The following is a 26,045-nucleotide window of genomic DNA, read 5'->3' as shown; positions in this document are numbered from 1 at the left end:
TGAGAGCCAACTTAACAGCAATACTGGAAGGAAGTAGACAGTGGAGCATGCTTTCAAATTCTGCGGGAAAGTGAGATTGGACCTTGAGTTCTATACACAGCCCATTATCTAGGTGAGTCCTCTTTTGAGGACCCCAAATGTCCCTTCCTTTAGGTCTTTCCTCTTGGGCTAGTCAGAGTCCCCATAGAAGAGTCTTCCGGTCTCAGAACCCTGGTTGCCTGGGAGTGGAAGGGGGATCTTAGCATTCAGCTTGTCCAGTACTCACACCCCAGTGCTCTGTGGGCTGCCCCATCCAGAGCCCCTGTTACACCTGTAGCGATGGGACCTCCAGCCTTCTGTGGGGAGGGCAGCCACCCGGCAGCAGGGACGGAGGTCAGATTTGGGGGTCTTACTGCTCTGCACACAGCTTTTACCTGGTCCGTATTTACTACCCGGTTTGTTCCCGGTTCCAGAGGAATCTGGTGCTGCCACCTGGGTTTTAGGAGGATTCTGCAGTACAGATTGGGCTGGTTCTCACCTTCCCCAAAGCCAGCTTGGAATTTTGGCTTTAAATCAGTTGCTATTTGTCCATCTGCTTCCCAGTTGCTGTTGTTTCTTCTCCTGATCTTTCTGTTCTTGTATGCTTGTCTCCCCCCCCCCCCACCCTTAAGTCTTTCTGTAGTTCTAGTGGGGATTGGGAGGGAGTAAAATTGGATGTTTGTGTTTAATCCCACATCTTAACCTGGAATTTTAGTTTCATTTTAATGCAGAGTTACACAGAGGAGCAACTGTAGATGTGTTTGTTCAATCCATACTCTTTCTTGTTTTCTGATAGGGAATTTCCCTATAATGTGACTTTGGAAATGATGTGATTTTATTGTCAGTCAGTACTTAGCGTTTTGTTATTTCTCTCATATTTCCTCTTTAACTCGAGTTATCTACTGCTAAATAACTTAGTTTCAGACATATGGGAATTTTAAGATATCTTTTAGGAGTTGATTTAATTTCTACAAGTTATGTGGTGGTCAGAGAAAATAGTCTATATGATGTTGTTTCTTTGCTATAAAGAAAGTTATATGTTCTATTTTTATTCTTTTTATAGGTCCTAACTTAAGACATATATTTTTTCTCTATTAATTTTTTAATATTGTCATGTGGTCTTCCCCCTAAACAAAAAAATAGCTTTACATGCTCTCATCTGTCTTTTTCTTTTGTGTTGCTTGTTTAGATAACAGTAAACTAAATTGTTTACTCACTCTTACTTCTCATTGTTTCTTCCTAGATTAATTTCTTGCTAGACGACTTCCTGTAACAGTTCTTTAAAATATGGTCTTTTTCAGGTTATTTTTGAAAACCTGTGTGCCTAGGAATATCTTCATTTCACTCTTGCATTTAAGTGATAGCATAGCTGGATATAAAATTATAATTTGTTTTTTTCTTTCAACACTTTGAACTTATTACTCCATTATTGCCTTGTGTGTAATGTTGCTCCTGAGGGCCTCTGTGTGTCTTATTCTTGTCCTTTGTAGGTGGCCTCCCTTTCTTGTTCTCCCATGTCCTGGAAGCTTTCAGAATTTTCTCTTTGCTTTTGATCTTTAACTGTATTCATGCATTTTAAGTGATTTTGCTCTCATTTATCTTGCTTGACAACTCCTTCAGTTAGAGGTGTCTGATACGGTTCTTGACATCTGTACTGTTTGTTGTTCTTCAGCTTCCTGGATCTGCATTGTGCGATTGGTATCTGATTAATTTGGGGACATTTTCAGTTATTATTACTTCAGATATTTCTTCTGTTCATTTTTCTCTTCTCCTTCTGACATTCCCTGTATGTTACACCTTTTGTAGTTGGACCCCGGTTTTTGGATATTCTGTTCCGTTCTGTTTGTAGTCTTTTTTCTCTTTGATTTTCAGTTTTGGAAGTTTCTATTGACATGTCCTCAACCTCAGAGATTCTTTCCTCAGCTGTGTCCAGTTTGCTAATGAGCCTATCGAAGCCATTCTTCATTTGTTACAGTGTTTTTTATTTCTAGCATTTCTTTTTGATTCTTTCTTAGAATTTCCATTCTCTGCTTAAATGACCTGTCTGTTCTTGCATATTGTCTGCTTTGTCCGTTAGAGCCCTTAATATGTTAATCACAGTTATTTTAAATTCCCAGTTGAATAATTCCAACATCTCTGCCATATCTGAGTCTGGTTCTGATGCTTGCTGTGTCTTTTTTTTTCCCCAAGGATTGGCACCTGGGCTAACAACTGTTGCCCATCTTTTCTTTTTTTTTTTTTCTGCTTTATCTCCCCAACCCCACCCCCATACATAGTTGTATATCTTAGTTGCAGGTCTTTCTAGTTGTGGGATGTGGGATGCCACCTCAACGTGGCCTGGTGAACAGTGCCATGTCCTCGCCCAGGATCCGAACCCTGGGCTGCCGCAGCGGAGCATGCAAACTTAACCACTCAGCCACGCAGCCGGCCTCTTGCTGTGTCTTTTCAAACTTTTTTTTTGCCTTTTAGTCTGCCTGTACTTTTTTGTTGAGAGCCAAATACGATGTATTGGGTAAAAGGAAATGTGGAAGATAGGCCTTTGGTGATGTGGTGCGGTATGGGGTGAGACGCATTCTGAAATCCTTGTTCTTGAGTAAACATGGGCCCTGGGCTGTGAACTTCACAAGTGCTTCTCAGAGTTTCCTCCCCAGTTGGGTGGGACAGGATGGCCAGTGGGGCCTGGAGTTGCTGTTTCCCTTCCCCGTGTTGGTTACGCTCTGATAAAACCCCAGCAGGTTAGGCTCTGGGAAAGTAGTTTCTCCTGAGGACAGGCCTTGTTAGGAAGAACAGAGTGACATTTCAAGATGGCTACTTTTCTCCTCCCCCTACCCAAAACAGGAGGGGATTTTTCTTTGATCTTTACTGTGAGAACCTGGTAGAGCTCCTGCAGATGAAACACAAAAATGTGGGGCACCCCTGGAGTTTCTCAGATCTGTCCACAGTGAGCCTCCAGCAATTCGTCAGTTGCAGTTTGGGTTTTCCTACCCCGGTACTGGTCCCAGGATGCTTCAGTAGATGGTGACTCTGTATTCACTTGTCTGTGTCCAGTGTCGGGGGCAGTGGTTTGCCCTGTGACCTCACATCTCTGTGCATCTAAGAAAAGTTGTTGATTTTCTGTTTGTTCAACTTTTTACTTGTTAGGATGGAATGACGACTTCCAGTCTCCTTACATGCCGGATGGAGACCCAGAAGTCCTCTGAGGCTTCTTTAATTTGGAAAATTCCTCATCATTGCTTCTTTAAGTACATTCCTCCTTTGTCTTTTTCCTCCCTTTCTGGACTCCCAGTATGAATGTTGACACTGTTACTCCTTTTCTTTATTGCTTCCTTTGTTTTTTTGGAAGAGACCTGTCCTTCACTTCTTTGTTGAGTGCTTTATTTCAGTGATCATGTATTTCATATCTGGTAACAAATAAGAGATGCTCCATAACTACTCATTCTTGTTTCCAGGCTTCCTCATTATCTTGGAGCCTATTTATTATGCTTTTTGGTTTTGTTTTTTTGGTAACAGCTTTACTGAGATACAATTCAGATACCATACAATTCACCCTTTTAAAGTGTTCACTTCAGTGGTTTCCAGTATATTCACAGAGTTGTGTAACCATCACCATGATCAATTTTAGAACATTTTCTTCACCCTAAAAAGAAACCCCGAACTCTTTCTCTGTTACTGTTCAACCCTCCATACCCACCCCCATTAATCTGCTTTTTGTCTCCATAGATTTGCCTATTCTGGACATTTTACATAAATGGAATCACATGTGGTCTTTCACTTAGCATAATGTTTTCAAGGTTAATCCACGTGGTAGCATATGTTAGTATTTCATTCCTTATTATGGCTGAATAATACTCCATTGTACGGATATACCATACTTTGCTTATCTCTTCATCGGTTGATGGACATTTGGGTTGTTTCCACCTTTTAGCTATTCTGAATAATGCTGTTGTGAATGTTTGTGTACAAGTTTTTGTGTGGACATATGTTTTCATTTCTCTTGGAAATGAACCTGGGAGTGGAATTGCCTGGGTGAGTGGTAACATAGTCCTTTTTGAAGAACTGCCAGACTATTTTCCAGAATGGCTGCATCATTTTATCTTCCCACTAGCAGTATGAAGATCCTGATTTCTGCACACATCCTTACCAATACTTGTCATTACCTCCCTTTTTGATTATAGCCATCTTAGTGGGTATCAAGTGGAAAATCATTGTAGTTTTGATTTGAATTATCCCTGATGACTGTTGTGCTTGTTAAAAATTCCTGTCTGTCTGCTAAATGAATTCTGCCTTTTCTGGTACAGTTTACTTTGTTATCTTTCTTTTGTTTTGCACTCCTTATTTACATGTCTTGAATTTTTTCCCTGTGACATATATTCCCTTGGTCTTATCAGCTGCCTTTGCTGGTTGTACACACATGGAGGTAGGGGCAAAAACCTGGTTTCTAGTTTGTCACGCTCTTGACAAGTTTTATAAAATGGGAGGCTCTGGACTCAACCACTTCCTATCTTCACCTTTTTCCACAATCAGGCAGCCTCACTCTCAGGGAACCTCCAGGACATCTGGCCCAGGTGCTGCTTTTCACCTTCCTCTGCTGTTACTGGCTGGCATCATGGCATGCTTGGGGACTGTCCTGATGGGATCTACCCTCCACCTCAGGAAGGCTCCAGTGCTCTCCACTGTCACCCCCCTGGCTCATGCTTGCTGGCAGAGTCGATTGGTAGAGATCCACCGAGAGCAGAGCTCGGGAGAGGAAGTGGCCCAACCAGGACCCTCCTCCGTCCCTTCAGTGGTGCACAGCCTGTCTCTGCTCCTGGCTGCCTCGCTGCCTCGTCTGTACCCGTTTGCCTCTGATTTCTCACAGCCCTAGTGTTCTATCTTCCGTCTCACTTTTGTGGCATCTCCCAAGTTGGGTTTGAGGAAGGGACGCAGCAGCCTAGCTCTCCATTTTATTTAGAACTAGAAGTTTGAAGAAACTCATTTAACATTTTCCAAACTTATCTGACTTTTGGGTGCTTTTTTCCCACCATTTTGTCATTCAACAAACCTAAGTCAAATACTTCATATGTGCCAAGCACTGTTCTAACTGGGGAGACTGCAGTAAGACAGAGCTGACGTCTGTGAGCAGGGAGATGACAGTACTGACTCACTGAACAGGATCGCTTCTGACAAGTGAGTGCTGCAGTGGAGTGGAGAGGCGGAGGGCAGCGGCTCCACTGTGGGTGGGGTAGTTTAGGACGGCCTTTCTGTGGAGGTAACCCTTGGACTAAGTCCTCGCCCACAGGAGGAGCCGTGCTGAAGAAGGTGCAGGGCAGAAGTTCCAGGCGCAGGCCCTAAGGCACGAGTTAGTTTGGTGTGTGGGGCTGGAACACGTGACGGTGGGAGATGAGGCCACAGAGGTAACGGGCCAGATCCTGCAAGTCCCGGGTAAGGAGTTGGAATGGTGCTGTGAACATACAGCGGGAAACCACATCGGAGTTGTATTTAAGGAGGTGAACTTACAAGTTTTTAGAAGAAGAACCTGGCTCTCTGTGGAGACTGGATGGTATGAGGTGAGAGCGGCAGCAGGGAGGCAAATAGGAGGCAGTGGTCATGGTCCAGGCAGACGCTCAGGGTGATTTAGACTAGGCAGAAAGCAGTAGTGATGCAAAGAAGTTGGGGTGCTGGAGAACGTCCACAGAGTTCCACAGAACTCATCTTGAGATGTTAACCAGAGAGTATTTCGTAGGCTAGTGGTTCAGTGGCTGGTGTTTCAGTTATCTGTTGCTGCATTACAAACCATCCCCAAACTTAGTGGCTTACACAATAGCCGTTTAACATTCCTTCTGACTCTGTGGGTTGACTGGGCTCAGCTGGTGGTTCTTCTGTGGCTGCATTCAGCTGGGAGTGGTGTCAGGGCTGGGATGACCATGTTGGCCTCTTCCTCCAGACCTGTCTCCGTGTGGCCTCTAGTCATTCAGTGGTCCGCCGTGGACACCGTGGCAGCTGGACTTCAAGAGAGAGCATGTGGAAGGTGCCAGTCCTCGTAAGGCCTGGGCTCAGAAGTCCAGAATGTTACTTCTGTCACTTTCTGATTTGTCAAAGCCTGTCACAAGCCTGCGCAGATTCAAGGAGGGGGGAAATCGAGTCTGTCTTCTGATATGAGGAGCCATGTGTACCCCAGGCACAGGAGGAAGTGTTGGGGCCATGTTTGGAAACTATATACCACAGCTTTGAATTTCAATTTGGAACTTATTTTAAAGTCCTGGAAGAATTTCAAAGGTGGCCTTTGAAAGTCTTCATGTCCAGTTTGGGAACATAATGAGACCATATTGTAAAAGAAGGAATTCTTGCTCTTTTTCCAACAAAATTATTTTCTAGGCTAAGAGCAAACTGATTCTACAAAAACAACTCAGGTTTCTAAACTTCCTCCAGCCCTTGGCAAACCACTTTATAAATATGCCTTTTAATCTTCCATCTGAGCTCTTTGCTATAAAACCCTAATTGCACATGGTCTGTTACTACTTGACTGGGGGCCTTGGCACTGTGCTCGCTGAAGAACAGACATCTCCACTTGGGCTCCCAGGGCCAATCCCTCCATCTCTTAGGACACCCACCACATCTTCATGGAACCTCTGGGGGGCCTCTCCGCTATCGGGATTTGTTTTAGGATGATAATCTACATCAGTCCTACTTCTGTCAAATTTATTCATTAGAATAGAGACATATGTTAATAAATCCATGTAGAGGTACAGCAATAATTGGTTCCTGTGGCTCTTTGGGTAGCAGGGACTACTCGTAAAACTCACCCATGTGTGTTACCTGCTTGTCTAGTGCTGGTTAATGTTTGATGAATGGATTGAAGGTGTAATAAGGACAAAATGAAACAGAGAGAAGCTGTAAATCCAGTCCTCAATCCTGCATTTCACTCACTTAAATGACTTTTAAAATTTTTAAGTAACTTTAAAATTTTTTAAATTGTTTCGATTTTACATTATTGCAGCTACAATTAGCCTTTCATATCTAGTTTTATGCAAGGGTACCTATGAAGTTTGTGTTGAAACTTGAGCTTTGCAAATAAGTAGTGTAAAAAGACCTACTTTTTTTTTTTTAAAAGATTGGCACCTGAGCTAACAACTGTGGCCGATCTTTTTTTTTTTTTTTTTTGCTTTATCTCCCCAAATCCCCCCAGTACATAGTTGTATATCTTAGTTGCAGGTCCTTCTAGTTGTGACATATGGGACGCCGCCTCAACGTGGCCTGACAAGTGGTGTCATGTCCGTGCCCAGGAGCCAAACCAGTGAAACCCTGGGCCACCGCAGCGGAGCAGGCGAACTTAACCACTCGGCCACGGGGCCAGCCCCAAGACCTACTTTCTGACACACAAATGTCACAAGTACCAATGATCTGTGGAAATTAAACCAATCCTTTGAATATGTTTATTTTTATATAACCAGTGTTTCTTTCTCATAGACGGCCTTGCCATCCAGGAAAGGATTTCGGCACCAGACCACTAAGTTTTTGTATCGTCTGGTTGGATCGGAAGACATGGCTGTGGACCAGAGTATTGTCAGCCCTTACACTTCTCGGATCTTGAAACCTTACATCAGGTATAAGGAGAAGAGCTGTGATGTCGAGGGTGTCATGAGTAGTAATGTTTGTGGTGTCTGCGCCCCGTTCCCCTGTTGGACTGAATAAAGACCCAAACCTGTGAGCAGGGTCGTTAAGGACTCAGTCTGTGCTCCATGCCCAGTCTCACCCTTGGCTTGTTTCAGCTGTACTTTTTTGCAGAAAGGATGATCCTTTGAAAGAAATATAAAAAGAAAGGATATGTTAACTCTGTTAGATTTCATTATAATGATCATACTCATTGTTTTGTTTTAAATTTTAAAGTTGTATATATGTAATAGTCTTTGAAATGAAAAAATGGGAAGGACGTCTCAATCAGGCCTCTATCTGGACTAATGATGAGTCTCGTTGAGGCAGGGCCATGGGGGCTGAGCTGATAGAGAGGCCCCCAGTGCTGTCTGGCGCTGTGATCGAGACCATGTCTTTGTTGACCACACTTGCTCGGAGCTCCGTAATTGCATGCTCCTCCTTGCCCAGCACTGCCCCCTGGGCAGACACATGGAAAGGCAGTCTGCGAGCCTGCTCCGGCTTCTCTTGTTTCTGGTGCCTCTCAGCTGCCTTGGCAGGGTTGGACCTTCTTTTCCCTGAGCTGTCCTGGGTCAGAGCACTCCGAGGGCTTAATTAGGATGCTGTTTCTGTTCCCTCACTCTGTTCATAAGGCGCACCAGCACTAGTAGAGGTCCTGAGGGTACAGAGGGGTGTGCTCTGATGAATGTTAATAAAGTGAATTGTAAACTTCATACCAGAAAAGTGTTGTAGCTGTTATCAAGCTGTCTGCCATGTAGAGTAGCACAAATTAGTTTAAAATTTCAAGCTGATCAAAGAGTTTGTGAATCAAATGGCTAGGAATAATAATGGGTATTTTTCTTGACTTGAATTTGTTTATTTTCTGTGGCACTGGAGGCGTGATTATGAAACAAAGCCACCCAAACTGCAGCTCCTGTCACAGATTCGTTCCTACCTGCATAGGAGTGACCCTCACTGGACGCCGGAGCCCGACGCCCCTCTCGATTACTGCTACGTGCGGCCCAACCACATCCCAACAATAAACTCGACGTGTCAGGAGTTTTTCTGGCCCGGTATGTGTCCCCCTCCCAAACTAGGCAATCAGTTTTCTTATAGTTCACTTTTGTGATTTTAAATTAGTGTATGTCATGTGACCCTGAAACCTTTACTCATATGATTTCAGTGTGTCCCTACTAACATAGAAATGTTAAAATATAAACACCTCTTTCTTTCCTAAGATCAGGAAGAAGCCAGCAATTAGAGTAATAAACAGTGTTTTGTTTGTTTGTCTCTGCTTCCAGAATAAAAGACTCATCCTGCTTTGCTTCTCCTGTGTTTAGACACCAGGTAATGTCTCGCAGGAACACAGGCTGGTAGCCGCAGGCTGCCTGTTTGGACACTTTTGCCTAATAATTCCATATGCTTTGTTTATTTAGCTGTTCTTTAGAGTGTTAGTACAGCCAAAAGGTGTTTTTAAAAAGCCAAATACCCTAATCATAGACTTCGAAAATAAGAGTAAATGCAGTATGATTTGTCATTTTGTTAGCCTTAACATATTATCTCTGAAGACTGAAGCTATCAATTAAAGGAACACATTTTCATTGCTAAATATAAACACGGTCTTTGTGGATCTGCTTTATTGCTCTACCCTGAAATGTAAAGGAAATAATACATGTCTCCAGATGTTAGATAAGATTTCATCAGGATGAGAGCCGTGTCATCCCTGTTGTCTCATAATCATGTAATAGTGCGTGTGGTCGCAGAGTTGTGCTTGGGAGTGGTGTGGGGCTGAAAGGAATGTTCTGGGAGCACCTGCTACCTCCTGCCCTTCGCTGGTACCTTCCATACATTATGCATGGAATCATTTTATATTTAACCTCTTGATTGTAAAATTTAGCATTTGTACAAAAGAGCGCATGAATTGTCTATGTGTGAAGTAAAGAATACAACAGGATGGACTCTCTTAGGGGATCTTGACCCCAACTCTGTGAGGTCTAGGTATGTTCTCTTACACATTGCAGAAACTGAGGCCAAGACATTTAGAGATGTGCCAGCTGACACACATGACCGAGGCCGAGTTCAAAGCCAGGTGTGTCCATTTCTGAACCTGTTTGCTCTCTACTATCTGCCCTATCCCTCCTCTCTTCTTTTTAACATATGTACTTAGAAAAGATGATGTTAATTTTGATATTTTTCAAAATTCACTTTTATTTTTATGATCTGAATATGTGCTGGCTATGGTAATATCTTTGTCTCCAGTTCTAGGGTTTTTAGCGTGCAGGTGTAGCTGTAAGTACAGACTGAGCAGCTTGGCGTTCGTTAATTCAAGGTGCATGGCTTGAGTCTCGATTGTCTCTTTTCTTTAGGCATTGACCTGTCTGAGTGCCTGCAGTATCCAGACTTCAGTGTTGTCGTCCTTTACAAAAAAGTCATCATTGCCTTTGGCTTCATGGTTCCCGATGTGAAGTACAATGAAGCTTACATTTCATTTCTCTTTGTCCATCCTGAATGGAGAAGAGCAGGGATTGCAACTTTCATGATTTACCATCTGATTCAGGTATGTTGGCCGCGCTCATCATCCACTCACTTGCCCCTGGGCTTCCCTGGAAGTCATGGGGAGGGTGAAGTGAGCAGGGCCTTCCCAGCACTGCCCAGCGGAATGTGAGACCAGGGGAAAGAAGGCCAGCCACCCGTACTCATGAGGTTAGTCAAACACACAGACTAAAGTCTTCACCCTCTAAAATAAGATTACCATTCAGACCTAGGTTTCAAAGAAGCCAGTTTGTGAACATGTGTAGTAAATAAAATGAGGAAATACCAAAAGTGAGAGCCTAAAGCACTTGCACTGTCATATTAGTAACTGCTGCTGTTCTTACACTCACCCCCGCCACGACTCCAAGTGGAAGTGGAACTATGATTTTTAGTTTTTATGTATTTTTAAACATTTTAGCAAAAGTGTGTACATGCATTCTATTATTGCTGATTGTTTTTAATTTTATTATCACTATGTAAGCTGGTATGAACCTTCTCAGACTTGATTCTAACATTGAATTATAACTCATCTTTGATATATCTCTATCACCTTTGAAGAAGATACACCATATATTTATATACTAATATCAGAAAAACATGTAAGGATTTTTTCCCCCCAGAATTTTTCTGGTAACTTTTATTTAGAAACCATTTGGTATGGAGGATTGTGTGTTATGTGGACAAGATTCCTTTTAAATAGAGGATGGAGATGATAAAATGCAGTTTTTCCAGTTTTTAATGAAACTGGCTCAATAATTCCTAAATGTTGGCAGGAACCTTGAGAATCATCTTCCTAGAAATTGCTTTCTTCTCTCCTTTCTTGGCAGTTAATATGTGCTACCTCGTGTTGTTGTCTTCACTGAGACCTTCTCAGTTTTTTCTACCACACTCCTCCTTTTTTCTGCCCTACCCCACTTGCAGAATGACCTCTCCTCTGTGTGCGTCCTTCTGTCCTAGCAGAGCCCTGCAGGATTCAGCCTGTTCCTTCACTGGCAAGGGCCTAAGGGCAGGGCAGGGATGACATTTTGCTGTGTGTGCCTGACATAGGGCCTGGCACTGTCAGTCCTTACTGAGTGTTCACACTCACAGCATGGGAGGAGGATTGTTCATCTTTATGGGTGCTGGCCCCCAGCCAGACCATAAACCCTGACACAGTACCACTCGGTCAGGCAGGAGTACTCAGGGATGGCCGTGGTTCAACTGTGCGTATTTGCAGTGTAGAAACACTGGCGTCACTCCACAAAATTCATTTTACACTCAACACACTCTTGTCCTTAGTAAAACAGTAGTTCTCTCTTGTTCTAAAAATACCTTTGGATACACAATGTGAGTTAAGCCGAGAAAAGAAGGTAGCTGTCTACCTTCGATAGAGTTGTTCTTAAATAGAAGCCTTGGGGAAGCCTGATTATAAAATCTCAGGAAACTTATCAACCTCAGTATTTCATGCCTTCATCATTAAAAAGCAAGTTCTTGATTTATGTGACTTTGGGGTACTTTATTCTGTGTAGCTAATCAGAGAATCTAGGAGCTTGCCTTGTATTGATAAAGTGAGTATTACTCTTTTCCCCTAGCGTTAGGCCGACGCTAAATGTGGAAACCTCAGTTCTGAGAAGCCAGCTGGGGAGGGACAGGAGGTGGACTTGGGGATTCAGGGCGTCTGTACAGGCTCTTCACATTGTAAAGTTAAGCCAAAGTCTTAATATTTCCAATCTGGCCACATAATTTAACATCTTTTCCAGTGGGTCTAGGAAGGGAAATTTTACAGTTCTTTTACAGTATAACATCTAGTTTTTAAAAGCAGAACTTCTTATATTCTTCTCAGTTTCTTCAAGATGGTCATAGTGTTTGGTATTAATATGTTTGATATATTTAAATGTAACTGAATTTAAGTAAAATAGTTGACGTAAAATATCCTCCTTGGCCCTTTGCTCAGATCGGAATAAAAGCATCTGGCATCCCATCAATTTTCTCAGCCTTGCTGAGTGTTTTAGTGGATGTGTGATCAGCAGCAGAATGTCCTTGGTCCCGGGGTTGCGGGTGCTGCTGAGTCCCAGCCTCAGTCCCTGATCGTCTGGTTTCTGTGATTCACGCCTGCACTTGAGAGTCTCTCCACCTACTCGTTCTCCCTCAGGCGTTTTCCTTTTCATCTTGCATTTTACCGCTCTTTTGGCAGACCTGCATGGGCAAGGATGTAACCCTTCACGTCTCAGCAAGCAACCCCGCCATGCTGCTGTACCAGAAGTTTGGATTCAAGACTGAAGAATATGTTTTAGATTTTTATGATAAATACTACCCCTTGGAGAGCACAGAGTGTAAACACGCATTCTTTCTGAGGCTCCGACGCTGAGGGGGAGGCAATTCCTCACAGAGACGCCTATGCTGTAGAGAACGGGTCTTCAGAAGGCCTGAAGGCAGGCAGTCATCGCACCGTGGGTTCTGATCTCTGCGATCAGATGTTCATTCAAGCCTCTCAGCTGAAATGAGAACAACGGGGGGCAGTGGAATGAGTAGTGAGCAACCTGTCAGCAAAATCATGGTCCAGTCCTTTTTGGAGGGGCCTTCGGCCCACCTCTTGGACTCCACCGTTAACTCAACTGAAAGATGCTGCTGTCCTCCTTCCACATGGTAGTTTGTGAGAGCAAAGAAATATCTAAATGGATATTCTTGGTGAGAGAGAATCTGTCCTAATTGAAAAGATGAGGGAATGTGGTGGCTATTAAAGATTCATGCAGTGCCAGAGAGGCACCCTCCTGTCCTGGGAAGATGAGAGTGTAATCAGATGCCAACCCTTTTCCCAGCCTTGCTGTGTTGTCACTGAATCCAGGAGGACCTCTAGGTTCTATTGTCTCGTGTTGGTGTTGATCACAGTCAAAATAAAGTCAGTGTTCGTGTCTGCACGTTGCTTCACCTGATCTACTGTTAGCATCTCCTGAGGGGAGGGTCTCCTTCTCCCCGTGCCTGTGTACTTGGTTTGGGTTGGAGTGGCTGAGCACCCACCACTTAGATTGGGCCACTGGATGGAAGTGTGTGGTGGTGGAAGTACAGCTGGCTGTGGACGGAACCTATGTTGTCTGCAGGACTGGGCTCCTTGCTGTGTCTGTGTGTGGGAGATGGACTGTCAGTCACATTTTTTTGGATCCAGTAGGAGCATTTCCAAAATTGTCAGATGTTCTCAGATAAAAATCTTTCCTTTGTACTAAACCTATGGCCAGAGCTTTAGTCTAATCAGCTTGCTTTTAAACTCTCTTTAATTAGAGCAGTGGTTTTTAACTTTTTGGGACATGAATCTCTTTGAGAATCCAAAGACAGCTGAATACTCTCTAGCAAACTGTCTGTGCATGTTTAAAATTTTGCATCAGTGATGCATGGACCACAAGTTAAGAACCTCTGTTCTAGAGGCTATACTTAGAGCCGGCTTGAATCCCTTTGTTCAAGGGGAATGTGAAGACCACCTGGAAGTTCTTCTATTGCTTGTCTCTATTAACCAGGACTGGGGCTCCTGGGAGCCGAGGCTGCTGTGCCCCGCTTTTGTCCTCCCCAGCACTTGGGCTGGACACACAGAGTCACTGAGTTGCCGAGTTCCCCAAAGCAGCGATGGCTTGCCTCCGGGAGAGAGTCCTCTGGACTCCCTATCACCTTCCCTGCTTCCCGAGAGCTGAACCAGCACTTGTCAGCCTCCTCCTGCAAGGACCCTAACAGAGAGCGGGGGCACCTCTCATGTCCTTTAAGTTTCAGGTTTTTAAAATTACAAGTATGTTATATTTTACTCTTTAGGTATATCTGTTTTAATGCTAAAATAATGGATTTTTCACCCCAAAGCTGTAGGTAGAGTTGACACTCTAGGAAGATGGGTACTTTCAGCCTTAGCACATGCAACCCCCGGCTGGGTGGATGTACACCACTGATCTACAGTCTCATTCTTTTCCTCAGCGACAAATACTCCAGGGGTTCAAGACAGACGTATCTTCACTTTGAACGACACCTTGTAATTCATGTCACTTTGAGAATTTTGAGTTGAAGATGAGTGGCGGTTGAAAAGCAAACATACTACTAGTATGTTCACACTTGGCCAAGATGTCTCATATTCGAGTTAAACTGAGTATAGGTGAAGGCTAAATTAAATAAAAAGATACACCCAACAAAAGGCATTAGGCTCCAAGTAAGATGAAAAGCAAAGGCCTGATCTCAGAGGTTCTTGCAAAAACAAGGATTGTTGGCAATTTGGGCGTCTAGGGCTTAAGCTTTATTTAGGCAGTGGCCCTGGTCCCTGAGCAGCTGCTTGCCGCTGAGCAGCAGAAGGGCGCTTGGTGTTTCCAGCGCCAACGCTAGGTTGGGTCATGTGGAGACGGCAAGGTCTGTAGGCATTGAGCAGACACATACTAGCTGCTAAAAATATGAAAATACTGGCAGCTCCCATTTCTGAACTCAATTCTCACAACAACTCCTTGAGGTGATGCTATAATTGCCTCTATTTTATGGAAGAGGAAACTGAGCTTTGAGAGGTTGAGTAACTCTGTGCCAAGAGCGTGCAGATAGAAAGCAGAGGGCAGCTCTGTCCAGGCTGAATCTGTCTCTGTGCCAGCCCGCCCTGTCTGCAGAGGTGTGTGAAATGGAGGAGGAACCATCCCAAGGCCTAAGGGTCCTTGGATCCTGAATGGCGACCTGTGATTCAGAGCCAGGCCATTCACTTCCCTCGTGCTCTGCTGCCTGGACCTCTAAGCTCTGTGTGTGCATGTTTCTTTGCTGTCTCCCAGGTCAGGGAGACTAGCCTGGGGTGGTTGTGTGCAAAGGCAAGTGTATGTGAGTGTGAATGTTTTCTGGGGAGGGCTCATCAGATGTTCAAGGAGGTGTGCAAGCCAAAAAGTAGTAACAAGGGCTATTAAGACTGCAGGAACTTTCTAGAGCCAGCTGGGTGGTTGGGACAAAGGTTCAAAAGGAATGACTCACCAAACAATACCTTTAAAATGTTCTATTTTTAATTTTGACGTAATTTCAGGCTTGACAGAAAGTTACAGAACAGTACAAAGAATTCCCAGGTGCCCTCCCTCCCAGCTCCTTAAATATTAATATTTGCCTCTTGCTTGCTTGCTCTGTTTACACATATGGATGTCTGCGTGCACACACACGTGTGTTTCCGAGCCATTTAAAAGTAAGTTGCAGGGGCCGGACCCGTGGCTGAGTGGTTAAGTTTGCGCACCCTGCTTCGGTGGCCCAGGGTTTCCCTAGTTTGGATCCTGGGGGTGGACATGACTGTGTTTTATTTAAAAATCAAATCTTTAAAAAAATAAATAAAATTAAAAGTAAGTTGCAGATATCACACCCATTTTACCCTTAATATTTTGGTGTCCGTTTCTAAAAGGAAGGAATGTTCTTACCTAACCTCAGTACGATGACCAAAATCAGGGAAATTCACATCGATACCATGCTGTTATCTGATTCACAGCCCTAGTTCAGATTTCACTGATTTCCTAATACTGCCCTTCATAGCAAAAGAAAAATCAAGATCAAGTGTTGCATTTAGTTGTCATGCTTCTTTAGTCTCCTGTAGTCAGGAACTGCCCTGAGTCTTTGTTAACATAGGCATTTTTGAGGAGTCTTGGCCCGTTGATTTGCAGAATGTCCCTGAATTTGGGGATGCTGCTCTTTCCTCCTGTTCAGAGTTCTGTTAGGCACTTTGGCAGGAATACTATAAGACGCGATGCTGAGTTCTCTGCGCATCGTTTAGAAAGCGCATGCTGTTCATTAGTCCCATTTCTGGCAAAGTTAACTTTGATCCTTTAACTCTTTGCAAATGAGTATTTTGTGGGGAGAATCACTGAGATGATGTAAATATCCTGTTACTCCTCAAACTTCCCACCACCAGTTTTAGCATCCAGTGGTGGCAGGTTAGCCTTCTACATTCTCATCTCCTTGAGGAAGCAGCTTTTAGAGCCAGGTGGCAATGCCCAGTTCTTCATGCTGCAATACACTAAGCGCTGAGCTTTAACAAGAGCCCTAGTATGGGAAGTGGGTATTTGCATCTGTCATCCTTCAGTAGAATGCTGGCAGGTATTCCTGCATCTCCACTGCAGCCGCAGGAGCATCGCAGCAGTGTGTTGTGGGAAGGTGGAGGTACTTCAGTCTGGGGCATTGCTCAGTGCATGTTATAGGTTGTGCATCTCAACATTTACGAGAACTTTCTGATGACAGAGAATAAAGGATGTCTTGGTTACCTATTACTACATAAGAAACTGCCACAAAGTCCAGTGGCTTAAAACCATAGCAGGTTATTTTCTCTTGGGATTCTGAGAGTTTTCTGGATGGTTCTCTCCCCATGGTGCCGGCTGGGGCACTGGGACAGCTGCTGTCATCTGGGAGCTCAGCTGGGGCTGCCTGCCAGGGGTCTCGGTTCTCTTTCAGGTGGGCCTCTCCGTGTGGCTGCATGGATTGCCTCATGGCATGGCGGCTGGGTTCCAAGAAGGGATATTCTTCTGACACTCCAGGAGGACACACCCCAACTGCAAGCTTATCAGGTCTCTGCTTGCAGTGTGCTTACTGCTGACCCATTGGCCAGAGCCAGTCTCATGGCCAAGCTCCTAGTCCATGTGGGAGGGCTTCCCAAGGGACAAACCCCAGGATTTGTGGTTCATGAGGGAGCCACCAAAGTATAGGGTCATTATAGAAAAAGCACCTGAAGTTCTAACACCTAGATGGCAGCTTGGAATAGTTCCCCTTTGGGGCATCTGGGCGGGCCATAGCTGGTGCATACCTCATCCCTGCTAGAGTTATAGTGAGGGTGCTACAGTGCAGGAGCTCCAGCCTGGCCATGGCTTTTTGTTTTTGTTTGTGAGCCAGTCTGCAGAGAGGAAGGAGACAGGAAGGACGAGTCACAGACAGACGTGAGGTGGGGGCCTCTCCCTGAGGCCGGCTGTGGTTCCTCCTCAGGATCAGGAAAGACCTCCCGTACACCCATCCCATTCTTACAGTAAATTACCCCTTCTCCCCTTTATAGTTCTATTGAGGTGTAATTTACGTACTACAAAATTCGCCAATTTTAAGTACAATTCAGTGGTTTTTAGTAGATTTATAGCGTTGTGCAATCGTCACCCAATTCAGTTTTTGCATATAGGGCTAAAAAGATCCCCGGCACTCATTTGCAGTCAGTCCCCACTTCTACCCGGAGCCCCAGCCTACCACTAATCTTTTTCTCACTCTATAGATTTGCCTTTTCTAGACATTAAATATCAAATGACCCTTTTTTGCTTCACCTCAAGTTGGCTTCTGTTACCAGCTGCCAGAGAGGCTTCTCTAACCCAGCGTAACCAATGACTTTAGATATTTTGATATAAATCATCCAAGACTTTTGTTTTATGTACATATACATGCCCTTGCATATACCAGTTTTTTCATATACTAATTTTTAAAATGAACTGCGATCATAATATATATCTTGACCTATAAGATACACAATTTTTTTCCTATTTTTGCTTTAAGTGATCACGAACTGCATTCCAATGATCAAATGTTGTTTCTGAAACATCGTGTATGATAGAACTATACTTTGTTATGTGTGGCATAATTTAACAAATCCCCCTTGTTTCTACTTTTTGTATTGTAAACAATACTGCACTGAACATTCTTGAAGCTAAATCTGGATGCATGTCCATGACTATTTCCTTAGAATACATTGCTAGAAGTGGAATTGCTGGATTAAAGGAGATACAGTGTCTTGGAGTAGAATCCATAGGAATCATAATAATGCCTAATGTTTCCTGAGTGTTTCTGATGTGCAAGCACCATTCTAAGAGCCTTAAACAACTCAGAAACTCATTTAAGTCTCACAACAGCTCAGTGAGGTAGGTACTATCATGATTTTCATTTTCCCAGTGGAAAAAACTGAGGCACAGAGAAGGTAGTAACTTGCCCAAAATCTTACAGCTGGTAACTGGCAGAGCCTGGCAGTCTGGCTCTGGAACATTTACTTTTTAAAAAAATTTTATTGAGGTCATAGTTTATAACATTGTGAAATTTCAGTTGTACATTACTTTTTGTCAGTCACCATATCTACGTTCCCTTCACCCTTGGGCCCACCCCCACACCCCTCCCCACTGGTAACCACTGAACTATTCTCTTTGTCAGTGTGTTAGTTTATCTTCAGCATATGAGTGAGATCATACGGTGTTTGTCTTTATCAGTCTGGCTTATTTCACTTAACATAATACCCTCAAGGTCCATCCATGTTGTTGTGAATGGGATGATTTTGTCTTTTTTTTGTGGCTGAGTAGTATTCCCAGAACATTTTAACCACAAAAATTTTTTAATTTATAATTCAACTTGTATTATATCTACAATTCCTACTTTTGTTACTGTTGAATAGACAAGTTATGAGGTTCAGGAGGAAATTCTGAGCCAAGTTGGAGAACTTACACTTCTCATTTTCAAAACTTACTACAAGGCTACAGTGATCAGACGGTGTCGGGACAGCATAAGGACAGATAATACTGAACAATGGAAGAGAATTGAGAGTTTAGAAATAAACCCTTACATTTATAAGCAACTGATCAGTGAAAAAGGAATTTTCTTTTTTAGTAAATGGTGCTTGTCAAACTGGATAGTCACGTGCAAAAGAAAAAAAAAAAAATTGTACCCCTACCTCACACCATACAGAAATTAACTCAAAACGTATCATACACCTAAATGTAAGAACAAAAACTATAAAACTCCTAGAAGAAAATGTAGAAGTAAATCTTTACGATCTTGGCTTAGGCAATGGTTTCCTAGATGCAACACCAAAAGCACAACTGATAAAAGAAAAAATTGACAAACTGGATTTCATCAAAATTAAAAACATTTGACTTCAAAAGAGACCTCTCGAAAGTGAGAAGACAACCCACAGACTGGGAGAAAATATTTGGAAATCATCTATCTGATAAGGGAATGCAAAATGGTACAACCACTTTGGAAGACAGTTTGGCAGTTTCTTACAAAACTAGACATACTGCATGATACCACAATCGCACTCCTTCATATTTAGCCAAATGAGGTGAAAACTTATGTCCACACAAAAACCTGCACATGAACCCTCAGTGTTTATTTCTGAGCCCTGGGAGAAGTGGCTGTATGGAAAAATGGATCATCTCTCCTCTTTCTCTGGAGAAAGCTGGCCCTTTGCTCCAGCTGCTCTGCTTGATTCCCTCTTTCACCTGCTCCCATTAGTCCATGAAGGCCTGGTCTCACCCAACTGGCCCTCCCAGGAAGCTGGCTGCCTTCTGCAGGCTCCCTTCAGTCAGCAACAGTGGATTGCTCTTTCTGCCCACCGAAACAGGCCCCATTTTGAATCTCGGGGAAATTTCTGTTTTTTCTTCTAATTCTCAAGTCGTTTGAATCAGAGAGGTATATGGGGTGGCTGTAAAAAGCTTGGCTTTTGGACCATTTAGGTTTGACTCCTACATCTGCCATTGCTGGCTGTGCCTCAATTTCCCTATTTGCTAAAAAGCATGTCATTTGTTGTGATAGCATGTGAAGTACCTGGCATGCCGCCTGGTAGCTGGTGGGCATGCAGTAATTGTGGCTATCCTCAAGAGAGTGGAAGAAACTAGTTAAGATGGGACTGGAACTGAGTGATACTCAGCCTTGGCCACACAAAACCCGAGCGTCTGGGTTCCATCCTCAGAGAATTCGATGTACTTGGTCTGGGGTGTGGCCTGGACACAGGGGTTTTTAAAAGCTTCCCAGCTCAAGTGGTAATGGATGGCCAAGGTCAAGACTCACAGGCTGGAGGGAGTAATCAAGGATGGAAATCTGTGCACTTTATCTCACACCCCTCCTCACCCCCACAATTCCATGCCTTTGCTCTTAACGCTGGCCTTGTAGGCCTCCCAGGCACCAGGCCTCCCATGCACCAGGTTCTTCATCTCACTCTCCGAAATGCACTCCTTCTCCAAGCCCAAAGGCCTGTCTTAGCTTTTGGTAACTGCCCTATTCTGAAGGCAGCAGGACCCACTTTCTCTTCTTCAGGTAGAAGTTGACTCAGTGTTTAATTTCATTTTATTCTCACAACCACTTTTCCTTTGTATCATATTGATGTTGTTTTCCTCCCTGCACCTCTGTAGATAGAAAACCAGACTCATGGGCTTTTGTGCTCCCAAAGTCTAAACCCTTGGGGCACCTTGGAGGAGCATGGATGTAAACTAATGTTTGGGAAAAGCAAGGCTTTCTCCTCAAGCTCATCAAAGATCCCCTGAGGCTGGAGAAGATGAGGCCGGGAGGGTGAGGTAAGGAGAAGGCAGTGCAAGTGAAGTAGACAGGATGCTTTCGGCTGCAAGTAATCTAGCTCCAACTCAAACTGGCTCACACGACCACCACCAGTTACTGTCTCACCTGGCAGAAGTCTGGAGGCAATATGTGCCATGGTCACATGATTTGTTAGTTTATTAACTATGTGACCTTGGGCGAGTAACTTAAACTCAGTTTCCTTATCCGTGAAGAAGGATTGTTGCTTGTACAATGAGTTAATATACGTAAAGGTCTTACAATGATCCCTAACATAAAGTGTTTTCTAAGTGTCAGCTACTGTACTGATGAGTCATTGCTGTGTAGTAAAACACAGCGGTCCACAGCGATAAATATTTCTTTCTCACAGGCCTGCAGGTTGGCAGGGCTTGGCGGGGCCACTCTAGTTCAGTCTATGCACGGAGCTGGGTTAGGTTCAGGTCTGCCCCGTGTGTGTTCCTTCTGGGTCCCAGGGCAGCAGCGCAGCAGGCACGGGGGATGCTCTCTGCGTGACAATGACAGCAGCACAACACTGTAAAAACACAAGACCTTGGCCAGGAACTGGCACATTCTCACTCTGTCCCGCCTCCCACCTTTCCTTTGGCGAAAGCAGGTTACCTGTCCCAGCCCAATATCAGCTGGGAGGGGAAATAACCTCTACCGACTCCAGTGGGTGGTCGGGTCAAGTCACGTGACAAAGGACATGAAGAATTATGTATAAACAGTGTATAATGGAAAAGGGAATCAGTAGATTAGATGAAAGTATTTTATTATTTAACATTGTTAAATTCAAAACATTTTCTAATTTCTCTGACTTCCTCTCTGACCCATGGGTTATTTAGAAGTGAGTCATTTCATTTCCATATCTTGGGGCACTTTCCCTCTGTCTTTCTGTTATTGATTTCCAGGATAATTCTCTTGTGATCAGAGAATGTACTTTGTATCAGTGTTAATTTCTGAAGCTGATGCCTGTGCTGTGGTTATATAGTAGAACAGCTCTATTCTTAGGAAATACACATTGAAGTATTTACTAAAGTATTTACGGGTCAATCTCCACGATGTGTGTAACTTACCCTCAAATAGGTCAGGAAAGAAACGTGTGTGTGTGTGTGTGTGTATGTGTGTGTGTGGAGACTGAGTGAGTGAGAGAGAGGGAGGGAGTGGCAGGAACACGCATGAATCATAAAGCTAAAGGGTAAAATGTTAACAGTGGGTGAATCTGGGTAGGATATACAGGTGTTCTCTGTACTGTTTTTATTTTTTCAACATTTTTGTAAGTTTGAAATGATCTCTGAATAAAAAAATAAAATAAAAAGAAACAAAAAGTTAATAATCTCCCCCCTACTTCACTCCTCCACGTGTGTATCCTTCCATACCTTCTCCATACCCACACAAACACTAATATTTATTAGCTTAGGTGGGATTTTGTTGTTTTATAAAAATGGGATCATTTTCTGTCCACTAATTATTGTGCAGCTTGATTTTCTCTCTTAACAGTACGTCATAGAGATCCCTCCAGGTCAAAAGACGTGGGTTTAATTTACTTTTAAACAGAGCTGCATAACATTCCATAGGTGTATAAGTATCACAATTTCTTCAACTACCCCCCTACTGGTGGATATTCTGGCAGTTTCCAGTTTTTTGCTACTACAAACAAGGCAGCAAAAGCCATCCCTGTACACATAACCCATTGTGCTGGTGCCATGGCCGTGACTCACTTCTGAAATTCACATTTCAATCTGAGTCAAGCAGCACCATAAATCTTCATGACTCGTTATGCTCAAAGTTGTTCCAAAGTGAGGGTAAGGCTGGTCTCCAGAGGCCGTCTGCTCACACCTCATGTCCAGCGGCCTGCGAGCCCAGCATCTTCCAGAGGAGGGCTGGAACATTTGCCACACCACGTTTCTCTTTCTTTTCAATGAAGAGACCGTTGAAATCTATCTGGCGTCTTGTGGCAGGTGCTGCCTCTTTACACAGCAGGCGAGTGCAACAGTACCACACATCACCCGAACTCCGAACATCCCTTCTCAGCTGGTTCATGGGTGCCTGCTAGTTACATAACTTTTAAAAGTTGTGCTAGAAATTTTAGGCAGGGCCCAGGCTGCTGTAAGTGGGGCCACATATGGTCTAGAGCAGCTGGGTGGATGTTCAGGTGGAGTCAACTTCTAGCACAGTTAATTTGGCTGAGATCATAGTTTTGATCTCCACATAGGACGCAATGCCCCACACCAAGAATAATGTTAATATCCCAGGAGGTTGCTTCATGCCAGGCACTGAATTAAGCACTTTTACATAGACCATCGCATTTAATTCCCTCCACAACTCTGTGAGATACAAAAGTCATATAATCCTATTGTATCACTTACCTATTGCCACAATAGTTCTGCGTAAAACTACCCCAAAACTTAGCAGCTTAAAACCACCACCAGTTATTTGCTTGCGACTCTGGGAGTGAATGATTTAGGCTGGAGAGTCCTTCTGGTTTTGGCTGGGCTCCCTCAGGTGTCTGGTCAGATACAGGTCAGCCAGGCAGTTCGGCTCCTGGGAGTTGACTGGCTGTTGGCTGGAGTCATGGGGATTTTTAATCCATGTGGTGTCTCCTCCTCCAACAGGCTAGCCTGGGCTTGTTTACATGGTGGGGGCAGGGCTGAGAGTGGGAGACAGGTGGAGAAGAAGAGGGAGAAAGACAAAGGATGCCAAGACTTGTTGAGGTCTAGCTCAGAAGTGGCACAACATCACTTTGCCACATTCTGTTGGCCAAAGCAAGTCACAAGGTCAGACCAGATTCCTACCCAGAAAATAGACTCTCTCTCTCAATGGGAGGAGCAGCAGTTACATGGCAAAGGGCATGGATATGGGGAAGGGTAGAGGTTTGTGGCCATTTTGGTAATTTACCTCACCGGCTTTTTCAGGTGGGAAGAGTGAGGAACCAAGAGGTTGCTTCAAGTTTCCCAGGCTCCCAAAGCCAGCAGGTGGCGGATCTGAACCTGGGCAGTCGGACACCAGCACCTAAGCATTCAACCCCTCTCCTATCCTCCTGGGTCTGTGAAGGCTTCCTGACTATTGTGACCCTCAATGATCTTGCCCTTTCTGAAAATCCCCAGCATACACAATCAATCTCAAAAAGAAAATCATTGCCAAAGATCCTTAGTTCTTTGAAGGAGACATGTATGACAAGCTGGAGGCGGTGTGCTGGTGGGTTTGTGGATAGATGGCTTGATGGATGGTTGGGGGGCTGAGTGGACATGTGGGTGAGTGGCTGGGTACATGGATGGTTGGGTGCATGGATGGGTGAGTAGATGAGTTGTTGTCAAGTAGATGATGTGAGGGAGCTGGGGACAGCTCTAACTTAATCTCTGCTTGTGTTTTACTGAAGTTAAGGGGCAGGAAATAAACAAATAGAAGCCTCCGGGTAGCCTGTCTTGGGGCCTTCAGGCTGACATCCTGAGGTCTGAGGTCCACATTGGGATGAGACAGCCCTTTCAATTAGGGAGACACAGTCACAAAACAGTCCTGTTTGAGGTGAGTTATTAAGTGTCACCCTCAGAGCCAAGCTCTGGCAAGCCTGCCATTTCCTCTAGCACTTTATACCAAGCTCGTGTTGGAGATTACTCAGGAAGGCGCCACAGAGAAGAGAATGAGATATGATTTATTATGGAACTCAGGGGGTGGTTTCAGCAGGCTGTGGGTTTACTGGGGCATCACTCAGGGCCCTGCAGAGACTCCCTGTGGTGTTATTCCTGGCAAGAGACCCACCCACAGTTCACGCGATCACGTACCAGGCCACTGCCTTCACACTCACTGGTGACTTTGCTCCATTTGCTGGGTTCTACTGCCAACTGAAAAAAAAAAAATGGCAAGAAGGCAAAACTTATGGGGGAAGGCATGGAGGGGGAAAAGCACAGAACACCTTAGCATTTCAGTAGGAAAAATCCACTCAGATATCATTGGGGTTGGGAGCGTGTATTGGAACAAACTTTCTGGAAAGCGAATTAGCGATACGTATTAGGAATTTTTAAATAGTCATAGCCTTTGACCAAGTCTGCCAAATAATTCTAATGAAAGACCCCTCTGTTAGTCAGCTATCGCCCAAGTCACGCTGTGTAACAAACTCAGTGATTTATGATAATAAACAGTCTTCTTGCACATGGGTGTAAAGAACTGGGAGGAGTCTGAGACATTATCCTATTTCCAAGTCGACAAGTTGGCCTGCCAGTTTCCTGGAGGCCAGTAGGAGGCCTGAGTCTTCTGGATCAAAGATGAAGGATAGTTCATCAATCTCAGCAATAGCAGTAGCCGGAGGATCAGCATTTGCTCCAGTTCTTGAAGGTCCAGTTCTCACTGGGCAACATGCTTAGGATAGATGATAGCTGCATGTGCAGTGGGTTGCACAAAACATGCACAAAAGTCAGTTCAAGGTGGATTATAGACATAAATGTGAAAGGCAAAACGATAAAGCTTCCAGAAGATAATCTTGAGATAGGCAAAATCATTAACCGTAAAGGAAAAGTTGATTAATTGGACTTCACTAAAAGCATATTTGGTGTGGCTCGATAACCTTCTCAGCTTTGCTGGTGGGGAATAGGGCTTCTGAACGATGCAGAAGTTGAGGGACAGAGGCTGTCTGAGTAAGTGAACAAGGCAGTGCTGGCAAAACCACAAACTAGCTCTCCTTTGTTTCCTGGCTGCTGTTACATTCGCTCCCCTCCAGACCACCAGAGGGCAGTGGAAAAGGGGGCTTCATGGGGAGTCAGAACGCCGGAGCCTCACACTCGGTTCTAATATTTAGTAGTTGTTTACTAGCCTGTGACCCTGGAAAGTTACTTGACCTTCCCGAATTTCAGTGTCCAGTATACACAGCAGTGATATGAATATGTAGCTCTATGGTGGTTGTCAGGATTAAGTGGGACAATAAGGAGAGCTCACGATATGTTGTTGGGCTCAATGTGTGAATAATAATAATAATAAATATAAGCTGTTCCTTTCCTAGGCCCTCCATGCACATTGGTGTGCTCCTGGCTACAGAGAATCATGGGTACCACTTACTGATTACTCTGTGCTAGGCATCATTCTCCACGCTTACGTATATCAACTACTTCTGCACAGCCATCTTGGGAAGTAGGTACTTTCTCCATCTTATTGGTGAGGAAACTGAGGCACAGAGAGATCAGTGGAGGAGGAGGAGAAGGAGGCCGCATTCGGCCCAGGCGTTCTGGTTTCAAAGTCTGGGAATGGCATCTGTCCCTCTGGATTCAGGGCTGGCTCTGCCCCGCCCCAATGGGGGCTTAGATTCCAACAACTCTGCATCTCTTCCCACAGACGGTCACCCAACCTGGGGAAAGAAAGGGTAGGTAGTGATGGCAGCAACCACCTCCACAAAGTCTGTGACTCACGGTGTTAGGTGTTCACATACATTATCAGAACCAGGGACTCTACAACCACCACGTTACTGCCCCGAGATTGACATAAGGATCTGAAGATGGAGTGAGTCAAAATGACAAATGACTACAGATGCTTTATTCGAAGCTGATTTTTTCGACCAAAGAACAAACCATAGCCAATAGGAACATTGATTAATTCAATGCGAGAAAAAGAAAAGCTCCATCTTTATGTACATATTTGGAACCACCTGCAAG

General features: G+C 44.2%; 1 protein-coding gene across 5 annotated transcripts in view; it reads left to right on the top strand.

The window, feature by feature from the left end:
* KAT14 (lysine acetyltransferase 14) overlaps positions 1-26,045 on the top strand; it is a 68,410-nt gene that overhangs the window by 19,498 nt on the left and 22,867 nt on the right. For 2 of the 5 annotated variants that reach the window (XM_044747937.2, XM_070485523.1), the window contains 4 exons: positions 7,465-7,601; positions 8,524-8,699; positions 9,993-10,183; positions 23,322-23,818. In XM_044747937.2, the coding sequence (XP_044603872.1) occupies positions 7,465-7,601; positions 8,524-8,699; positions 9,993-10,183; positions 23,322-23,648 (831 nt within the window). In that variant the 3' untranslated portion in view covers positions 23,649-23,818. Of the gene's footprint in view, positions 1-7,464; positions 7,602-8,523; positions 8,700-8,927; positions 8,974-9,647; positions 9,716-9,992; positions 10,184-12,331; positions 15,422-23,321; positions 23,819-26,045 lie in introns of those variants that run through there. The other 3 variants (XR_011494547.1, XM_014856065.3, XM_044747938.2) reach the window with 3 other exon arrangements.

Source organism: Equus asinus, chromosome 15 (genome assembly GCF_041296235.1).
Source record: "Equus asinus isolate D_3611 breed Donkey chromosome 15, EquAss-T2T_v2, whole genome shotgun sequence".
Lineage (NCBI taxonomy): Eukaryota > Metazoa > Chordata > Mammalia > Perissodactyla > Equidae > Equus > Equus asinus.
This window is presented reverse-complemented; position numbering and strand designations above follow the sequence as displayed.